This window comes from Pogona vitticeps, chromosome 4 (genome assembly GCF_051106095.1).
Source record: "Pogona vitticeps strain Pit_001003342236 chromosome 4, PviZW2.1, whole genome shotgun sequence".
NCBI classification, from domain to species: Eukaryota; Metazoa; Chordata; class Lepidosauria; order Squamata; family Agamidae; genus Pogona; species Pogona vitticeps.
Window position 1 is genome coordinate 74,033,092 of NC_135786.1, and position 20,098 is coordinate 74,053,189.

Genomic DNA, 20,098 nt, shown 5'->3' on the forward strand with positions numbered 1-20,098 from the left:
TGAACCCTTCGCGACGTAATTTATATATCTAAAGAGGATTTCACTGAAGCTGGCGAGGTAAAAGTTTCTGCAAATAAAACACTGCAAATGCAACGCCGGGCGGCGTGCCAGGTAGAATATGGATAGGAGGGGGGGGGGGAAATCATGGCAGAAAACTCTTTTCGCAGAGACATATACCGTTTCACGGTAGCCGCCTATAGCACTTTCCAAGGTTCCCATTTTCAAGAGACATGTTGGCTTGAATCAGATATCTGGTCGAGTGTGTGTGTGTGTGTGTGTGTGTGTGTGTGTGTGTGTGTGTGTGTGTGTGTGTGTGTGTGTGTGTGTGTGTGTGTGTGTGTGTGTGTGTGTGTGTGTGTTAATTTAAGTGATCTCCTTGAAATGTAATTTATCCTTTTCTTTTCTCCCGAGTTCTTTTCTTCCCTCCCCCTTTTTTTTGGTGATAAATACATGTAAGTCTTCAGTCATTCTATATACACACACACACACCACATACACACACTCTCCCAGGATGGCGAATGTGTTTGGAGGCGTCCCCCTTCCACTCTCTCCGCTTCTCTGGTGGAATTCTTCACCCGAGAAACAAGATTTGGGTCTCTTTCTGAGGGGAAGAATGGGGCGCTTAAGTTAAAGTTTTGTTTATTATGTCCGTGCCTTCTTCGTCTTGGAATTTTCTCTAGCAGCTGCTCTCTCTCTCTATCTCTCTCTATCTCTCTCTCTCTCTCTCTCTGTGTGTGTGTGTGTGTGTGTGAGTGTGTGTGTGTGTGTGAGAGAGAGAGAGGGCGCGCGCCCTGCGAGAGCATTTTTGTATAGGTTTTGCAGGAGGGGGAGGGGACGGCGAGGAGTGAGCGGATGTGAAAGCCTCGGTGCTGAACTTGGATGCAACGTCTGCCTAGAGGGCGCAAACAATCATCCCACGTCCAAAAGTCTTACGAAGGGCGCCAAAAGTTACTTAAGATAATATTGCTAACCACAAAGAGCTGGAAATCATAGCGCGAAGCTGCCTGCCAGCAGAGAGAGCACAGCCAAAAGCCCAGTCCTTGCCTCAAAGGCCAATCTTTCTTCTCTGTGCTTCTTTCCTATATTAAGGGAAACCAGAAAGAAAGAAAAATCTCCACACCATGTTTTATATATGAACCAGAGTTTTCAAAATGAGCATCCGTGGTGGGAAACAGTGTGAACTGCGTTCCGTCTCTGTTCCAGCGAAATCTTGGTGAGGAAAATACCACCCCCTCTACTAGTCTTCCTGTTCACACAACTATGGAGGGACTATGGGCAAAGTGTTTGAAACACATGTCAAGCTGTCAGGCTGTGGCTCACCAGTTGGGTAGGATACAGTATAGCTTTCCACACACTGCCACAAACACCTATTTGAGTATTTGTAGTGGCATCACTGCACATACCAAATCCTGCCCAGGGTGGGAACAGTACCCACTAGCTGGCCTATGCTCAATTAGGCTCAAGCATATATATTGTGAACAGAATTGTTTCTGGAAATATAAATATAATAAGCACGATATGGATTGTCATTCACTGTCCATTAGCTGCTCTTCATTCAGGCTGTAGAAAAAAAAAAGATGAGAAGGAAGGAAGGAGCAACACACGAAGAAAGCCTGAATAATAAGTGAAGGGTTGAAAGGTTCAGTACTTTTTGTCAGTTGTTTTTCTTGAATGTTTTAGCTCTTTGTGAGACTCTCAGCCAGAAAATTCTGTCGAGGAAACTTGGAATGCTGAAAGATCCTAGCAAATGTTTAGCTGGGTGTGTTTCCATGTCACTGGCAGGTACTGGGGTGTTTTGGGTTTGTTTTTTTTTCTGTCCTAATTTTTTTTTTTAAAAAAAAAATCTGAATGAAAGCAGGGGCTAATTTTGTATTTAGATTAGGCATTTGCAACCCTCAGATTATTATAATTTTAATGAAGCATCCCATTTAGGAAAAGGAAGGGCTTCCCAAGAACAAAGATGAAAGTATCGTAGCAACTTGGGCCTCCTCTTTGCATAGCTCTGGGCAATGTATTTTCTTCAAAAAGTCCTTGAAGTACTTTTAAAGGCCTTGCAATGTTGAAATACCTAAATCTCAGCTCCAGTAAAGAAAATTTGCATGCAGTGTGTGGTATGTCTTGTGGTATCTTCTTCCTCTTTGGGGTTCCCTCCCCCCCCCCATGAGCGGCTGTGGATATGTAAGTATCTGAAGGCGGCAGCTTGTTATGAAAAATGAAGGAAGACCAGAAAGGAGGTTTAGAAAGAAAGGAGAGAAAAATGTTAAGAGTCAGAATAAGAAAAAGTTCACTGACTGGCAACTTTCCAAACCCCAAAAACCAAAGCTTTTCTTGTGCCAAAACAATGCATTATAAGATAAATAAAGGACAGAAGGCTCAGTTCTAAGTCGAAGCACTTTTAAAGAAGAAACTGCTTTATGGCTGGAGGCTTCCAGCGCAGTCATGGAGCTGTGTATTATTAGTAAAATAAGCATACTTGGCTATAAAACATCCTAAATAGCAATAATAATAATATTGGAAGTCATATGTGCCAAGTGTTCAAGATAGCTTGGAAGGTTTCTGCAAATTTATTTGGCTCTATCTTGAGTTAATAATCAGGTACTCTTGCAAAGCCATCCATACAAATACACACAATTGCTAGGAATTGTGGATAAAGTCTTTACTTCTCACCTCACTGTGTAAATAAAATACTGTACATATTGTATGTGCAGATACCCTCATAGACCTAGTAACCTAATTGCTCGGGATTAAAAAAAAGAACAATCCCAGATTTATAGTATTCAGTGACCTTTTCTATTGATCCTTCAAAGAGTGTGTAAAGGCAACACCAGCACTGTAAATGTGTAACAACCCCCACCCCCACCCCATATAAGGTGGTTTGAATCCTTATGGACTGCGTTACTGTCATATTTTGGAAAGCTTTCGCTCAAGAATAGATCTGCCTCCTGAGTTGCATGATGGAAGTTTAGTTTAGTCAGAAGTCCTTAAGGTGATCTCCTTGAAGGTCTTTTGAAGAAGGGGGGGGGGGGAGAAAAGAAAAGCGTGCATATGTTGGAGTAAGGGGGGGAGTGGGAGCTGGTGGGGGAGGGGAAAGCGGGAATCTGAGAGAAGGAGAGCGCGCGCGAGAGAGAAATGTGGAAAAGTAGTTTTGTTTGGTTAAGCACATCCTGTATAGCCTATAGCCGCTCGGGAGCCCTGCATGCAAACGGCTCCTGCCTGCGTTACCCAGTAATGCATTGAGAGCAGGGATCAGGGATAGGGAGGGCTGGACGAGCACTAGCACTGCAGCCCCCCTCCCCCGGGCAAGGCAGCCAGCGAGGAGCTGCTGCTGCTGCTGCTGTTGCTGTTTCTGGTGGAGCGGTGCAGAGCCGAGCAGAAGCAGGGCTGGAGGCACGCTGGCAGGTTCCCGGAGAAACTGGAGCCTGGGGCTTCCCCCCCCCCTTTCCTTCCCCTTCCCTGCTGCTGCTGCTGTCGTCGCTGGAAGCGCGCGCGCGCGGGGGGGGGAAGTGTGCACTATGCCTTTAACGCCTGGGTACAGTAGACATGCATAGTGTGTAGTGTAGGGAAACTCTAGGCGGGGTTAAAGTTCAGCTCATGGAGCTGATCAGCGCTGGCTGTAGTTTAGCAGAGTTGGAAATGTGAAAGCAAAGAAGCAGGCTCGGTTCTCCCCCCTCTTTCTTTTTTTTCTCTCTCTCTCTTTTCTCTTTCCCTCCCTCCCTCCCTCCCTCCCTTCCTTTCTCTCTCCCTCTCACTCACACACCTCCAAGCCACAAACCCCCCCGCCGCAATCATGTATTCTCCTCTCTGTCTTACCCAGGTAAGAAGCTTTTTAGATTCAATTTATTTTTGGGGGGGGGGCGGTGGGAGGGGAGGAGAGGGTCGCTCGAGGTTTGTAGATGGGGGCGGCGTAGAGGGCGGGAGGGCGCGATCCGGTTCGCGGAAAGTAACTTTCTTTCCCATTAGGTTACATTCTTGCTCTTGCACGGCCATTTGTATAGACACATGGCTAATGGCGCCTAGTTATTAAGGGTTTAATTAATATTGGGGTGTGGGAGTTTTTGTGTGCTAGAGAAACGGGGGTATCTGGCCGAGGACGGCTCGCCCCGAAACGCCGTGTTTGTGAGTGCGTATGTGTGTGTGTTTTAGGACGATCTGCACGTGTTTCGCAGTCTTGCAAATCCATTACATGCTTGGTCATCTGAAATCGATACTCGCTGTGCTTCGGAGGCGATGAATGCATGGAAATGGAACAACGCAACAGAGAGAGAGAGAGAGAGAGAGAGTTAGAGGCAGTTGTGTTTTTGTTTTTAAAGTATAGATTCGAGTAAAGTGCGTGCTGCGTGCTGCATGCAACCCTTCCCCCCCTCCCCTCAATTGCTAGAGCTGCATTGCTTTATCGTCCTAAACTCCTCGCTCACTTTTTGGTGTGCTTTTTGTGCAGCAGCAGTTTGGGGTTTTGGTGTGGTGGTGAGCGGCTCTCGCGCCCTTTGCCTGCCGGTCCCAGGCAGAGACGCAGAGCGACCGAGAGAGATGCATTGCACCTATATGCCTAGCTCTTGCCCTCCTTCTCTATACGTTGCACCAGGCTTTGATGGATAGCTCGAGCTTTCAGTAATCCACATTGCGCTCCTGGCTGGAGCCCCCGTGCCGCCGCCGCCGCCGCCGCAGCTCCCCTGCGCTTACTTTCCGTTACTCTCGTGCACAACAAGCGTTCGGGAGCCTCGGAGTGCGCTGCAGCTCCTGGCATGCCTCGCACCGCTCTTGGAGGAGGCTCGGAAAGGCAACCCCAGCCCAGATCTGCCTTTTCCTGACCGCCTTTTAACGCGCCTTGTCACTTGCTCGGGTGTCACATTTGCCTGGGGTTGTTTCCTTTGGGAAATAGGGCTTGCAACGTCCTGCCTGGAGAAGGAGGAGGCGGGCAAGAGAGTGTTCCCGTCTCTCTCTCTTTTCTCTCTCTCTTTTTCTCTCTCTCCTTTTTTTAAAAAAAAACTTGTGGTGCAGAAAGTTGCTCGATCCCTTTTGTCTGCTCCGAAACTCAGTGCCTTCTGGATTTGAAAATAAGTGCAAGTGTCGTCCCATCTTTGCTTTCCTGACCCCCCCCCCCCGATCCTCTCCCCACACACCCCGTTTCTGATTACATTGATCTCGATAGCAAGCGTTTTTGTGCCTGCCGCCCAGTACTAGAATGCAAGTCCTCTCTGGGAAAACTGCGACTTAAATAAAGAGTTCGGGCAACTTTTCTTTCTAGCTTCCAGCGCACCCCCTCCACCCCCACGGCCATGGCAAAAAAAAAAAGAAGAAGCCCTTCTGCACCAGCAGGTCTTCAGATAATATTCCCACCCCACCTCCACCTACAACTCTATGTGACAACATTTTCTCAATGGAAAAACATAAAGCTTGACCTGGGATGTGTGGTGTGCGTTTTTTTTAACAATGTATCCCTTTCCACCTCTTTCTGTATAACTCTTTGCTAGAACTTGATTCCCCCCCCCCCCTTTTTGACAGTGGTCTCACAAAGTTTGGTTCTTTAAAGCAAATTTGAATCTGTTCATCTCTTCTAACATTTGGGGGCTTTTTGCTGGGAGGGTGTGCCATCACACACCTTCGGTTAGCAGGACGTAGGGATGGGTTTGGGATAAAATTCTTCAAGAGGGAGACCTACTTTATTTCCTGCCTTTGTGTGGGAATGTAAGTATATATTTGGACAATCTCTGTATAAGAGGGGAAAAGGGGGGTTAGGGTTCATTCTTGAGGGTGACAGAGAAGCTTAAGTATGGATAACTTTTGAGCACTTGTAGGGTTCAGTAACCCACCAAAGCTTTACCTCCATAACCTGCAATCAATAGATTTGTTTTGGCAAGTGAATTATGTAATCCAGTTTAATTTAGTGAAGAATACCTAAATTCATTGTAGGTAGAAGATAACTCTAAGGCATACTTTGTAGTCTGCTTCAAGCTTCTGTAGACTGTATTTCAGAGATCAGCTCTAGTGAAAAGTTTTACTTGTATAGAACCTAAATTAGATTTCTTGATTAGCAAATATTTTTTAAGCACATGTTCCCAACATAATGCATATGAATACTCCACTTTTGAGTAGGCCTAGGCCATTCATTATGAAAATTTCAGACATATTTCCATTTTATGTCTGCTGTAACTTAGGGCCATTGGGTTGCAAAGTACTCTGCATTTTCATTGCATATTTTAATATGGTGTTTAGGAGACCCCTTTGTAAAACATAGCAAGAACTGCATATAGAGAGCTAGAATTGTCATCGTAAAGGAAGGCTTAAGTATTTATATAAACATCTCAAAGCTTATGTATGTTAAAGATTTGTCCAGTCTGAATTAAAGAATGGTCATAAAGCACGATTACGCAGCTAATGGACTAGGACAAAATACCTGTTAAAGAGTTATCTACTACCTACTCCTTCTTCACTGTAGGTGATTTGCCTACTTGCTCTTTATGAAACATTGTCTTGGTGTTATATTAACAGCTTATGATAGACCTATATGTGAGTGGCTTATGTAAGCTGTGAGAATTTCCAAAACTGGCTAAATTTCAAACACAGCGCAGTAAATGTATTGTTTCCAAAGATTGCTAGAAAAGAGTAAACCTTTATTGTAGGACTGTTGCTGCTGCTGATATTATTTGTTTCTCATTTTCAAATACACATCAACAACTTTTTGCTCTAGCCCAGAACACAGTTCACAGTTGTGTTTAAACTACAGTCCTTGTGAACTGCAAAAGAAGATTATGAAGTCACTTCAGTTATTTTCTTCTGAAAATGCTAGTATGTGAACTTCTGATCCTAAAACATTTTAAAAATTTCAAATAGGCGTAACTAAACTTTTGGAGAAGTTGTAGTCCTAAACTTGACCCAGGAAAAGAAAAGCATGTCTCCTTTTTTTATAGTGCTTGCTGCTTTTAACTGTTGTATGTGATTCATGGCAAATACGTGACTGTTCGTAAATTCACCAGGAATACCTTAATAACTGGGGGGGAAAATAATATAAGCAACATCGTAAGGTCAGATACAAAGAAATAAATTGTCTCAATTTGTGATTATAATTATTAGTAACTTTTCTAATAATAAAGGCTTGGCTTTTTTGGAAGGGAATATATTTGAAAGTTAATTTGGAGTTCGTTCTTTTTGAGCAATTAACTTCTCATATATCATTTTGAAAGATACCATTTGAATAATGGTTCTTGTATAAATAATAATGAACTTCTTAACTGCAGCATAACCTGGAGGCCATGCAGTGGATTTCAAGATTTTTAGCTAGGATTTTTAGCTAGGATTTTTCTAGATATGTACATTGGGCTTGGCTTTACAGTAGAGTACTTGAAATATAGCACGGAAAGAATTTTGTAAGAAGCGGTGAGTTATTGAATTGTAGAAGTACAGTAGTTCATAAGAGGCAGCCAAGTTGTATTCTAAAAAGCATCAGGATTTGACAGCATTTATTTTGGGATGAATTATGTCTGTAAATGTTTCATGGGTCATAGAGGATAGCCTTTCAGATATGGCCCATTGTTGGCACTCTTCGTTATTCTAAAGTATGTTTCTGGGTACATGGAAGACGCCTTGGTATGTCTTGCATCTTGCTGAAGAGTTCAGTTCAGTTTGCCTTTGGTGGCATTAGAAATGGGCTTGGAGGTTTGTCTTTTTTTTTTCCTTCTGGAAAGGGCAGACATATGTGATAGTCTTCTCTTATTCCTTTCCCCCTTACGTCAGTACTGTGATATTTCTTTTGTACTTCTTTGAAATATAAAGTGTTTCCCCCCTCCACCTGTGGGGACTTGTGGAAACAGTCATTATTTAAAATGTTCATTTTATGTTAAAGAAATCTAAACTTTCATAGAAGTATCTATCACTCATTCAATATCTAGGAATATATTTATCCAACTTCCCATTGTTTCTAAGAATGTTTTCTATGCAAATATACAACAAAACCACACTTGTCCATTATATTTTTGATACAGTTCATAACAATTGTGGTGTATTTTTATATGGTACATAGCAATTAACTGTTTGTGAGCTAGAGAAGAATATGAGGTTCAGATCATGACAGTTTTTTAAATAGCACACTTCTGACTTGTCCGCCTCGTTGGCCTTCATCTCTGTATTTGCTTGATCACTCAGCATTCGAGACCTACTAAAGGATTGCACAAGAATGCTTTTTTGAAAGAAAATTCTGGAATTATTTTGATTAAACTTGCAGATTTTATGAATTAAGAAACTGAATTAAACTAATAAGTAACTTCACAAGGCTTCCCTGTATAAGTACTTACACATTTATGTATAAGGCGAATGTCTATGAGTTCTTCCAGTATGAAAAACCAGATGTAGACAGAAATAGTGCCTCTTGCAAAGATAACTCAGAGAAGTCATAACATCTTGCAGCTGTGTGTATGCAGGATGAGATGTTTTGATTGCACACCTTTTTTTCCTATATGTAATTTTGTAACCAAGTGCAAGCATAGAAATAATATTCACAGTTACTATAATATATTTCCATCTGGCTTTTGCAGCATTTGCTCTATTTGATTTTTGAGAAAAAAAAGTTTACTCACTGTCCTCTCTTGTCCATTGACTTAGGAAGAACTTTTAAATGACCTTTCTATATTTACAAAGAAAGAAACAAGTCCTATTATATAAATCAGATAATGGTTTCGGTAACACTGTTTTATTCCTCTCCCAATACTTTTCCGAAAAACTGGAGCAGACCTTGATTTTAAACAGCATTTTATCATATAATGCCAGTACAAACTTTATAGCCTCCTAGGTTGTTTAATAATAATAATAATAAATACTAAAATGAAAGAAAAGTGTTAACTGTGCTCAAGCCATGTTTATTTAGTATACTGTTACAGTTTTACACATTAAAAAAAATCTAAAAAGCTTTCCAAAAATCCATAATTCAATGATTTTCATGTAATATCTTACTATATACATTTGGGAAAAAATGGCAACATGTATTATTTTCTTTGTTCTTTTCAGGAATCACCCATTGGATTGGTTTTATGCAGTCAGTTACAATCAACATTATTTAATGTTAGAGATGGCTGTATCCAGGAAAATTTTCACTGTCATGCTTTCACTTTCCAATAATGACTGGCATTGAGATCTTCAGATTCTGCCAGATTGGCGGACATATCATGCATTGGCCACACCATTCACCAAGGGTTGGGAAAAGAGCAAATAACTGTTTCCATTCATTGAAATAGCGTTCAGGTCATAACAATTCAGACTTCAAATCATTGATTCTTGAACAGGCCTGTTCTGAAGCCAGTGATTTGAGATTTATAGCCTTAAATTCTGATCTGCAGTACATTTACTTAGATATATGTCCCATAGGATTTAACTGGAAATTTATCTGAATGTGATCATGATTGGCGTTGTAGGATATTTTCAGAGTTTATGTTTAAGCAGTTTATTTGAATTGTTTTATTTAAGCAATGTACGTTTCTTAGGTAACTTAAATTAAAATTTGTTTAAATTTTGAAGAATGAGACCAAGTGACTACAGAAACCCGGGTGAACAAATAAATTTTGGAGATTTTCTGAATTTTTCATCAAGCCTGCCTGTATACTTCCATGTCTTTCAGTATATTATGTAGATACCTGCTGCTGACGTTGAGGTGCCTGGGTCATTCCTGCATTCTGATAACCTTTAAGGACTTGCTTCTAAGTTATGGCAATATTTGGGAAATATTTGTTTTAATGTATTTTTTTTTAAATTCCTTCCAGGATGAATTCCATCCCTTCATTGAAGCACTTCTACCCCATGTCCGAGCATTTGCATACACATGGTTCAACCTACAAGCTCGAAAGCGGAAGTACTTTAAAAAACATGAGAAGCGCATGTCGAAAGAAGAAGAGAGAGCTGTGAAGGATGAATTGCTAAGCGAGAAACCTGAGGTCAAACAAAAATGGGCATCCAGACTTCTGGCAAAGCTGCGAAAAGATATTAGGCCTGAGTACCGGGAGGATTTTGTTCTAACTGTCACAGGGAAAAAATCTCCTTGTTGTGTGCTTTCCAATCCAGACCAGAAGGGCAAGATGAGAAGAATTGACTGCTTACGCCAGGCAGATAAGGTCTGGAGGTTGGACCTTGTTATGGTGATTTTATTTAAAGGTATTCCGCTTGAAAGTACTGATGGCGAACGCCTTGTAAAGTCCCCACAGTGCTCAAACCCAGGGCTGTGCGTACAGCCCCATCATATAGGGGTTTCTGTTAAGGAACTCGATTTATATTTGGCATACTTTGTGCATGCAGCAGGTAAGTACCGCTATCCCAAGTTGTTCAACTTTGAATAGCCTTTTTTGAGTTTATGAGGTAATAGGTTAGGTCATCGGGTTTTGTACCTGTACCAGGCTGATTGGCAGCATGGCTCTGATAGTGGCTTCACATGTAACCGGTAGTTGAGTGGATGTAGAGATATGGTGTCATGTTCCAACCATCTCTGATAAAACACAGTTGTGAAAGAACAGTGCCTTCATTTTGCAATCTAACCTTCTGTATATGTACAGAAGTGCATTTTCGAAAGTGTATCATACGCATATTTACAAAATATATGGAAGATGGGGCAACGGTTGCAAGTCAGAGTGTTGTGTGCTTTGTAGAAGTAAACAGTACTTCTGTGATAAGCCCCATCCAGTTTTAAATGGATCGAGCATCCTAAATGCAACCTTAGGGGGAAAAAAAAACCCAGGATTGATGAATCCCCATGGAGGTACGAACTGTTGATTTTAGTAGTTGTGAATAAAGAAATAGCTCCTTAATGGAAGAGGAAAATTCAAAATCAAGTTCTTCATAATTGTGGTCTGTATGGGAATGTGATTGATTTTAATGGATAGATTGCTAGTTTAGTGGTGTAGACGTTATTTTTGTTGTTTCAGTTCTTAGCACTAACTAATTCTGTCTGAATATCAGTACACCTGTGGCTGGTACCAGACAAGCAAAGCTACTGAGCAAAAATAATATAATTTGCAGTGCACATTTTTCTTTTGTGCTGGGCAAATTGTGTTAAGTTAGCTTCTCTTCTGAGTCATCCAGGCTAACACTGGCAACTGTTTGACCTTTCAGAGCAACCTACTGGTCTTACTGTAATTTAACCATACCAGGATTTTAGATGGGGTTAGATTTGGAGAGGAGGAAAAGCTTAATAATTTTAATGCATGTGTATTTATAACCTACTGTTTTAAATGCAACATATGTTGGTGGCTATTGGATGGTCTCATACAAATGTCAAATTGACCTTTGCTTTGTTATGACTTCTTATGTGGCAGCACTTTTGGAATTATTGGCCTGTATAATTTTTTTTTTGAGTTAGCATTTCTAGAAAGGATGATATGTGTTGACTGTGCAATTATATGAGATTTTTACTATTGCCAGTTTGTATTTCTAGTAAATGAAGGGTAAAAAATTATTGGCAAAGGTGATTTTTGTGTGTGATGGTGGAAGGTTTTATTTAGATTTTAAAACATGTATCAGTTTTGTTTCATTAATTAAGTATGCATCCACAGTAGGCTGTTGGTTCAATTTCATTGTATGATTTTCTGTGAGACTTGGTTGATGAACTTGCTCTGATGGGCTCATAATATGGAAAAATGAGTAAATAAATGAAAGCTTTAAGATACTGATAATTAAGTAGATCAGTTTTCTCTAAAATATGAGTTATGTGTTAGCAATTTTTGTACACCTGTTGACTAAAATGTTTTAGGTTGAGCTTTCATATAATCCATGGTATTTTGATATTCATTAGAATCATTCTCAAAGTAAACTGTAATAATAATTTAAAGTATTAAAATCAATAATTTACAACAAAACAGTTAATTGGTTATGAAAATTTTACTGAAGGTATTGTTATAGAATGCATCATGGAAGAAGACATTAAGATACGAAGCACATTTCAAAAAAGTAATCATTATTGGTAAATTTTGTAATGAGCTTCTTAAATTTGAACTTGTTTTTCCTTTCGAGGCCAAGGTAAATGTTTTAATCATGTTTTTGCTTGCAGGAACTATGTTTTGAAGGGTATTTATGTTTGCAGATCCTTTAAAAAAAAGGAAAATGTTCACATTGTAACGCTTCCTTTTCAATGTATATAATGTATCACCCTCTTGTTGAGTAGTTCATTGTCTTGTAAAGAATATTTCAATAATGCTGTATCGTTGTTTGTTTGTACAAAATACTGTTGATCAGGGTAGCCTCACTGCTCGTGTATGTGGGAGAACGGTTGTAATGGCTGTCTTTTTCTCTCAGATGTATCCCAGAATCCTTTGTCACGAATGAATGTTGTCCAAGTTTTTAGTGATTGGTTCTTGCAGAACCGCAGTAGTGGCAACTTCTACTGTATGCGCAACAAAAGCATTATAGAGGGAAGTTCTTACGGTCCCTTGTTCATCAGATATTCCTGATTTGCTTTAAGACATTTACTGCAATTATGCTGAGGAATTATCCAGTGTGAATATATAAATTATAGGTTAGTTGGTCATTTTATATACCACTGAGTTGAAGAGCATCTGCTGTAACTCCAGTGGTCTGCATGAACAGAAAACTGTGTTTTTATCTATTTAAAAGTCTTGAGAAGTAGCCAGTGTTGGCAAGAGGTTCAGACTGTAAAACGTGCGTTCAGATACATGCCAAAACCATTGTAGCCTTTTCACCCAATGTGCCGTTATTTTGTATTGTTAAAAGATCCTTGAATTTTCAGTGATTTCTGCAGTAAGATGTTCCTTCTATCCTTAAATATGTATTTATAAGTACTGCTTGCTGACTTTTTTTTTTTTTTTTTGAATAACACCTCCTAGGAATAGGATGTAGTCATCTGGAAGATGCTAAACAATGCTGCTTCTTCCAAAGTTAGGCTGATTTGCAAAAACAGCTATTCTCTTGAGGAAATGTTAGGGGTGGGGGTGTCTAAAATGTAACAGTTATGTATTGAAGAAAACCAGAAACACCAGAATTTTTGAACAAGGAGGCAGGTCATGTTTACTTTATTTTTAAAAGAAAGAAGTTTAAAGAGTTTTAGTAACTGCAACAAAAAGCAAGCAAGTGCAGCTGAACCATGCTGCCTGTAACTTTGGATTGCTCTCCTCCCCCCCCCCCCCCAGTTCTCCAGCCTGTGTATCAAATGACAAGTTGGAAACTATTGTGGTAAATAGTATTCTTTGTGGGAGTGTAACACCCAAGTAAATTTATGACCAGTCCTTTACCAGATGATCTGTATCAGGATCTGCAATATACTAGGCACGTGGCAGGGTCACCATTTAAGTTGTTAGGGTCATAACCTTCGCCACCAGGCATTTGACCTTTGAGATAAAGTTAACCTTTGTTCATTAGTAGGCACTCAAGCGAGAACTTCCTTGTTTTTTACTGCAGTAGAGCCAACTTCAGCTAACACGATCACATTGTAAACAGGGATTCTCAGCTCAAATATTGGGTTCTGTTAAAGGTTTTTTTTTAGTTTCCTTGTTAAGACTTTTCGGTTGGACAAAGCTGGCTTGCGTTTTGTCAGACTACACAATCAGATGGTGTTTCTGACCATAGATTGTAACCGTGCAAGTGTGTGCAGGTTTACTCAGAAGTAAATTCCACCACCTTCAGTGGGGCACATGCTCCAGTGAGTGTAGCCAGCATCCCAGCCTAAGTTCAGGAAAAGATTTAATTTTTTAAAAATATGTATAAAAATACTAAATTATTTTTTTTAAATAATCTGATCATAGCATATTGTTTGAATAGGTGCTTTTTCGGTAGATCATAATCACGTTAAAAACTGAAGCCAAAGTAGCGACAGGGCTAATTTAATTTTGGTTGACTGTGGGAAACTGTTCAGTTCTGGAAATAAGCAACTGCAATAGAAAAGGGTACCCTTTGTTTAACCTGAAATAAACCAATGTGGCTTATAAGGGCATAATTTCTGAACTAGTTCAGATATTCACAACAGTGAAGCATAAGAAGGAAGCCTTTGATAATGAAGCCTTCTCAGTGGCTGCTCCCAGACTCTGGAACTCCCTGCTAAAGGAAGGAATCCTGGTTGATTTTCACTCTGTTGTCCTTATGCTAGCAGGCCAATATATTTTTATCCAGTCATGTGGAAGCCAATCTCTGGCTGAAGGGGTTTAAACAGGTTGGGGGCTAACTGTGTCTTTCATTAATGTGTTGTCAGTCATGTTTTTAAATTGTTTTTTTTAATGTTATGTTGTAGTTAAGATTTTGTATTTAGTATGTACTGTATTTTATTCCTTTATGGGGTAAAGGAAGGGTAAGTATATGAAATAATTATGTAGATAAAATGTATTTGGATACCTTTTCAATAAATGTGGCAGCATTCCTTTGTTGTAAATTCATAACAAACTTGTAATTTCATATTGTACATTTTTTGTGACATTTATAATTGCTGCAGTCATCTTGATAATAGTTACAGACCATTTGGTATTTAGCAGTAATATGAAAGCTGTTGTAAGAAATAGAGCTGTTACAGCATTTTGCATTCTTCAGTGTTGCTGCAAAAAGTATTATTATTATAAACAATGTCTGATTTCACCACATTATTTCCATAACTTTGTTGGCAGTGCTAACTTTCTCCCATTAGTTAACATTTTAAAATTTGTTCTTTTTTTCCTCCTGGTTCAGTATTTGTTATGTAGTTCAAATCAGACAAAAGCAAATGTTGTTTCTTAGCTAGGGTGCATTCTCGTAGATTTTTGATGGCTGTTGCCATTCTGTCGTATGGTAGTAGAGTTATTCATGATTTGCTGATTAACCAGATGGCCATAGTAACAGATTGAGAACCCGCTCCCTATCGCTATAAAGCAGGTGCAATATCACTGAGATTTTTAGTTTCTCCCTAAATGCTATACTTAGAGTAGGTCTCATTGAATTCTGTGGGTCTTATTTCCCATCCTCCTCTGTTTAATTTTTTTCATGCAGCTCAATCATCTGTTTCATTGAGCTTTACTATTGTAAGTTCAGTGGTTTTAGGTATTTGGCTGTAGAGTCAGAGGTTGGGAGTTTGATTCTCCACTGTGTCTTCTTGGCAGGAACTAGACTTGATGATCTGTAGGATCCCTTCTAGCTTTGCAATTCTAAGATAATGATGATTTTTATATGTTTATAGCTACGTCTACTTTGAATCACATTGTCAGCTGCCTTGGTTCCCAGTATTGAAGAAAAGGTGACATATAAATAGAATAAATAGATACCTATAGGGATTGAGCTAGAAGTGGTCAATACATGAACGTTGATTTTTCAAGTATTATCTAGAATCACTGTACATCTCCAGTGGAAATTCTGTTACCATGCTGTATGAACAGTACTTTTTATTTATTTATTTATTTAATTTACAATATTATTTAGCTGCACCATTACCAGTGGCTTCTGGGCGGCCACTGATCTGATATCTTGAATATTTACCAGATGGTCAAATTTTCATGGGGTGTCATTGAGCATGTAATAAGCATGTGGAGGAGCTGCTCCATTCTTTGCAAAGCCGAAAAGAGTTTTATTTGTGAAATGAGATTTTCCACCTAGAACCTTCCTTGCTGTTGCAGAAAATGAAGGAGCCCTTGTTGGTCTGGAGATTTACATGTTCCACACAAAGCTGCTTGGGAAAGCTGAAGACTTATATTAAGGGTCATTCAGGCAGCAATACTGTACATTTTTTATGTGCTTAAACTTCATGGATCTCATTAGGACTACAGTACATGCAGCCAAGTTCTCGGAATATTATGCATCTGTCACAGCAAAATAATATATTTTATTTAATTTCTGAAATGTTAAGTTTTCCCAAAGTACACTGTGCCTGTTATCTCTATCCTTGCAAACAAACAGGAAGCAACACCCAGGTTGTATGCTGAGGATCCTATAAGATATTCTTCACTGCCGTCACCACCACCACCCCTTATATTTTTATTCCTTTTGTGCTTTGGGAAGTGTTGTTCCAGTTTCATGTTGCTGCTGTTGAAAAGAAGCATGCAGATCCCAGTAGCCCGTAGTTTCTGGTCCATATGGGGCATATGGGGCAATGCTGCACCTTGGGCTTGGGTTGTACTTAGCTGCATCACACTATCTGAGCATTTGTGGAAAAGAAGAGCTGCAGGAAGGGAGAGGAGGAAAGCGGCGGCTGGTGGCAGTAAGCTGTGTCACCTCTGGCTCTGTCCACCACTGGCTACTGTATCTTCCATCTCAAGAAACCACAGTGGGCACCAGCTATCACTGCCAATAGCATTGCAGTTCAGGGAAGAAAACTGAAGAAGAGACACTTCGATTTTTTGATACTATCTAGAAAGATTTTAAGGGTATCTTATTCCTTCAGAGATTGGAGTAACTTTGGATCTGGAGAAGTAGAGAAGAGATGTTGAGTGTATTGGCTTCTGAATCCATGGGCAGCTTGTAATCTGAGGCAGGGTATTCACCTGACATTTTTCGGTGTGTGTTACACCAATCCATATTCAGTCCACGAGACAACCCTGCTTTAATCTCTCTTGATTATCTCACTCTTCTCTCGTTTGAAGATTTCCAGTGCTATAGTGGACATTTGTGTGTCCAACATCTTCTAGTCTAGTTTCAGCATGGGTTTGTGACACTGCACAGCAAAAACAAACAAACAAACAAAAAACCCTATTTTTATACTTTAGCTATTCTTAGATGCACAGAACCAAACCTTGGAAAAGTGTTACACTTTTGGACTACGAGTTCCCAGATCTCCTGACCAGTATAGCATGTGGCTAATTTTCGTCCCCAATTCTGCTCTCATCCTACTTAACCATGTCTAGCTTATGGCTTTGAAGTGCCATATTGAATCTGAACTGTTTTACAGTTTACCTGTTGAAGATCTTCCCTCTCACTCTTTGTCCAAACACTCCATTTAAGAACCATGGCATTATAGTCCAGTGTAGAAAGTGTTTTCCAGTGTAGGAAGTGTGTTTGTCAGTGTTTTCTCTTTTGGCAACTTCTGCTAGCTGTAGCGGATTGAGGTTGACAGAAGCAGGATTTAGATGGGGACAACTGTCCCCTTACTGCTGTAATTGAGATGGTAAGCATCCATGCTAATTTGAACCCTAACGGTAGTGGAACTTATGAGTGTTTAGCATATCATGAACTGCTGGCACCAGTTCAGTCATGCGGCTAAGCTTTCTCCAAAACAGAAACAAATAAAGCCGAGCAGCATTAGGTCTTTTAATATTTCTTAGAATACTTCCAGGTGTTTTTAGGAAAGAAGTATTGCACAATTTAAATGCTGTTCCCTATATTCTAAAATAGCAGATGTACCCAATCGGCAAGAAAAGAGAGCTAATAGTGTAAATGTTGAGGGAAACCCTTGGAATTGAGTTTGCTGCATTTATAGCCATAAGGCTAGTTCAGTAGTATGAAAATTGCCCGGTGCTGCTGGCCAGTCCTGGCTTGTCTGCTGGGCTTGTCTTAAGTTACTGTACTTTTATATTTCCTTTCTTTTCCACTTAGTGATGAATAGTGTTAATTTAAATCTATTTAAGACCAGTGTGGCAGAAACCACAATCTTTGTTGTGGTCAATGGTGTACACAGCAGGGCTGGATGTTTCATTTGATTGAGGCCTGAAAGCTGACTCTGGAAGACCTAAAAACACCATGTCAGCCTTTTCCAAGTCTGGTGAAAGAAGCAATGTAAACTCTAATACTTTGCAATGTCAATAGTCATTTTTTGTGAGGGTTCTTTATGCCCCCTCCCCATTTTAAATGTAAAAAAAAAGAATGGCAATAACAGCAGAAAGTAGCCGGTGCAGGTTTCTGTGAATATAATTGCCCCTTAGCTTTATAGAGCCCACATCTCAACCAAATTAAATTAAAATAACAAATAATTTGAAGCAGGTATGTCATCATTTTGCATGATTCCTCTTTGGTTCGTGTCCTAGGAACAGAGCTTAGGAAACACAAAACATTTTTCAAGGGGACATGACTTCTAGCAGAGTTCTGCTGGCTGGGGAGATTCTGTGAACTAGGGGATGCTGGGACCAAAAGAGAATAGTTGATAGTCCCAACTAGAGCTGAACCACTGAATCAGTGAGATTCACATTAAGTGCTGACTTAAAACTCAAAAGAGTTAATTCAGTGGGTTTACTTTAGTTAGGACAAGCAGATGGACTCTCCCTAGCTTTTGTAAGCCCTACAGGAGTGATGTGTTCTTTACAACCTCTGGCCAGCTGATTTTAGGATCAAAGTGTAGGATTGCATCCAAGGACCATCCAGGAGTTATGGTTTGCCGATCTCTTCTGTAAATAAAACATAGGCCACAACTCACTTCCTACTGGATTATTAAAAATGGATTGGCATGGGCAAGCAATAGCTGGGAAGCCTCTTGAGACTAATAGTTTATTGAGCTATGTATGGTACAAACAAATTGGTGGGTGGTTTGGAGCAATTCAGACTTCTGGTGCACCTCACGGTTTAGTTGAGGAGCCTGAAGTGTCTCCTGCTTTCTGGGCCCTGTGCTGCAGTTGAGTCCAAAAGTGCTGTGAATAAGGTCTGCAGTGACTCTGTACTTCCATGTTCCACATTAACCAGTGCAACTTTTAGCTGTAGCTGCAGAAACAGGGGAAACCTGGTTCGGTTGTGATGCCAGTTGCTGTTCCTCTGCTGTCCTTGGACCTTAAAGCTCCTTAGACCTGTGTACTGCTCTGCTAATCTAGTGCCCCAAAGGAATAGACTATAGAATATGGGCTGATAGGCTTTAACCATGCACTCTGAGCCTTTACAGTATTAATGGTTTGTCCACACTGACCGCAAGTGCCTTCTGACAACTAGTGGTTGTGGGGCCTTGGTTACTCACTGGTGTCATGGCTTTCTAGGTGCCCTCACTGAACAGAAATGTTGTTTAAAATAAATAAATAAAAGGATAGGGAACTGAGTTGAGTGATAATGGAGTTAGAGGACAGCGAATGGCTTTTCTTAAACAGATACTGTGTGCATGATCTGTGTGTTCAGTTGTATCTTAATGGTGCAAATGGTTTGGATGTTTTTATACGGATAGTTTTTGGCCAAAGGCATGCAGTATTTGACAGATGGAAGCCTAAAACCTATGTGCTGTTAAGTGGACTGTGTTTTCAGACTTCGTTTTGATGCTGTCATTCTTTTCTTTTCTCTCTCCTTCCTTTAAAGAGTGGAAGAAATGACAAGAAACACTCCGTAGCTTTACCTCCTCCTAACTTAATTCTTGCTGTTGAACAATTGTCTGATAAGAGACTGAGATAGCAGACAATGATGATTGACAGAAGTAGTAGTTTCATACATCCAGGAGATCAAGAGATACACATTCATGACAGGAGATACCTAATTTGTCAGCTACACAGCGTTGCATAGTAAACTTTGAAAAACTGTGATGGAAAGAGGAATTACAATGGCCAGAAAATCTTACATATTCCTTCCTTTTTATTGGAATGGATTTAGTTAGTAACGTGGATCAAACCTTATGTCAAACAATTATTTTCATATCCTACTGGTTGGTAGCAATGTCATGAAGTTGGAATATTCTGGTGTATTGGTGGAATTCGAGGATATTGGCATGGACCAGTTTGTCCCATATAATGGAGATTATAGTTTATTTCATTTGTTGTTTGGGAAGATGCTATTGCATCCTGCAGCTGTTTGTTCCTTATCTAATCTATTGACATCATAGTGAACCTTGAGGAGAGAAGATTTAGGCTGTGATATCATCAATATATGGATTACATTTTATTACATAATTTATTTTTCATCTAATTTGTGAAGTAGTGTTTGCTTGTCTTGAGCTGGAGAGCTGTTTTCATGTTAGATAATGACAAACAAACTAAATCTAAGTTGGTAGGAAATGGAAGTGATTCTTCTGGGAAGTCTACAAGATCTGGAGGCTGTCTCTTCCAATGGAATTTTGTTGTAATCAATAAAGCAGGTTGTAGCTTAAGAGTACCCTTGGATCTGGCTTGACTCTAGGAGGCACAGGTGCCTCCAATGGATAGGAATCATTTTTATCAGTTTCATGGAATATTCCAGCTGCGCTTTTTCCTGTGGAGAGAGTACTGAGCAATAATCATCTGTATTTTTCTATACTGAAGGACCAAGTGTTGCACTCTCTTCAGTAGCG

General features: G+C 39.9%; 1 protein-coding gene across 13 annotated transcripts in view; it reads left to right on the forward strand.

Annotated features, from left to right (window-relative positions):
- Positions 1-20,098, forward strand: part of NFIA (nuclear factor I A) — a 558,292-nt gene that overhangs the window by 167,291 nt on the left and 370,903 nt on the right. For 6 of the 13 annotated variants that reach the window (XM_020789879.3, XM_020789880.3, XM_020789883.3 and 3 more), the window contains exon 2: positions 9,747-10,278. In XM_020789879.3, coding sequence (XP_020645538.1) covers positions 9,747-10,278 — 532 coding nt within the window. Of the gene's footprint in view, positions 1-3,271; positions 3,815-9,746; positions 10,279-20,098 lie in introns of those variants that run through there. The other 7 variants (XM_072997717.2, XM_072997715.2, XM_078392932.1 and 4 more) reach the window with 7 other exon arrangements.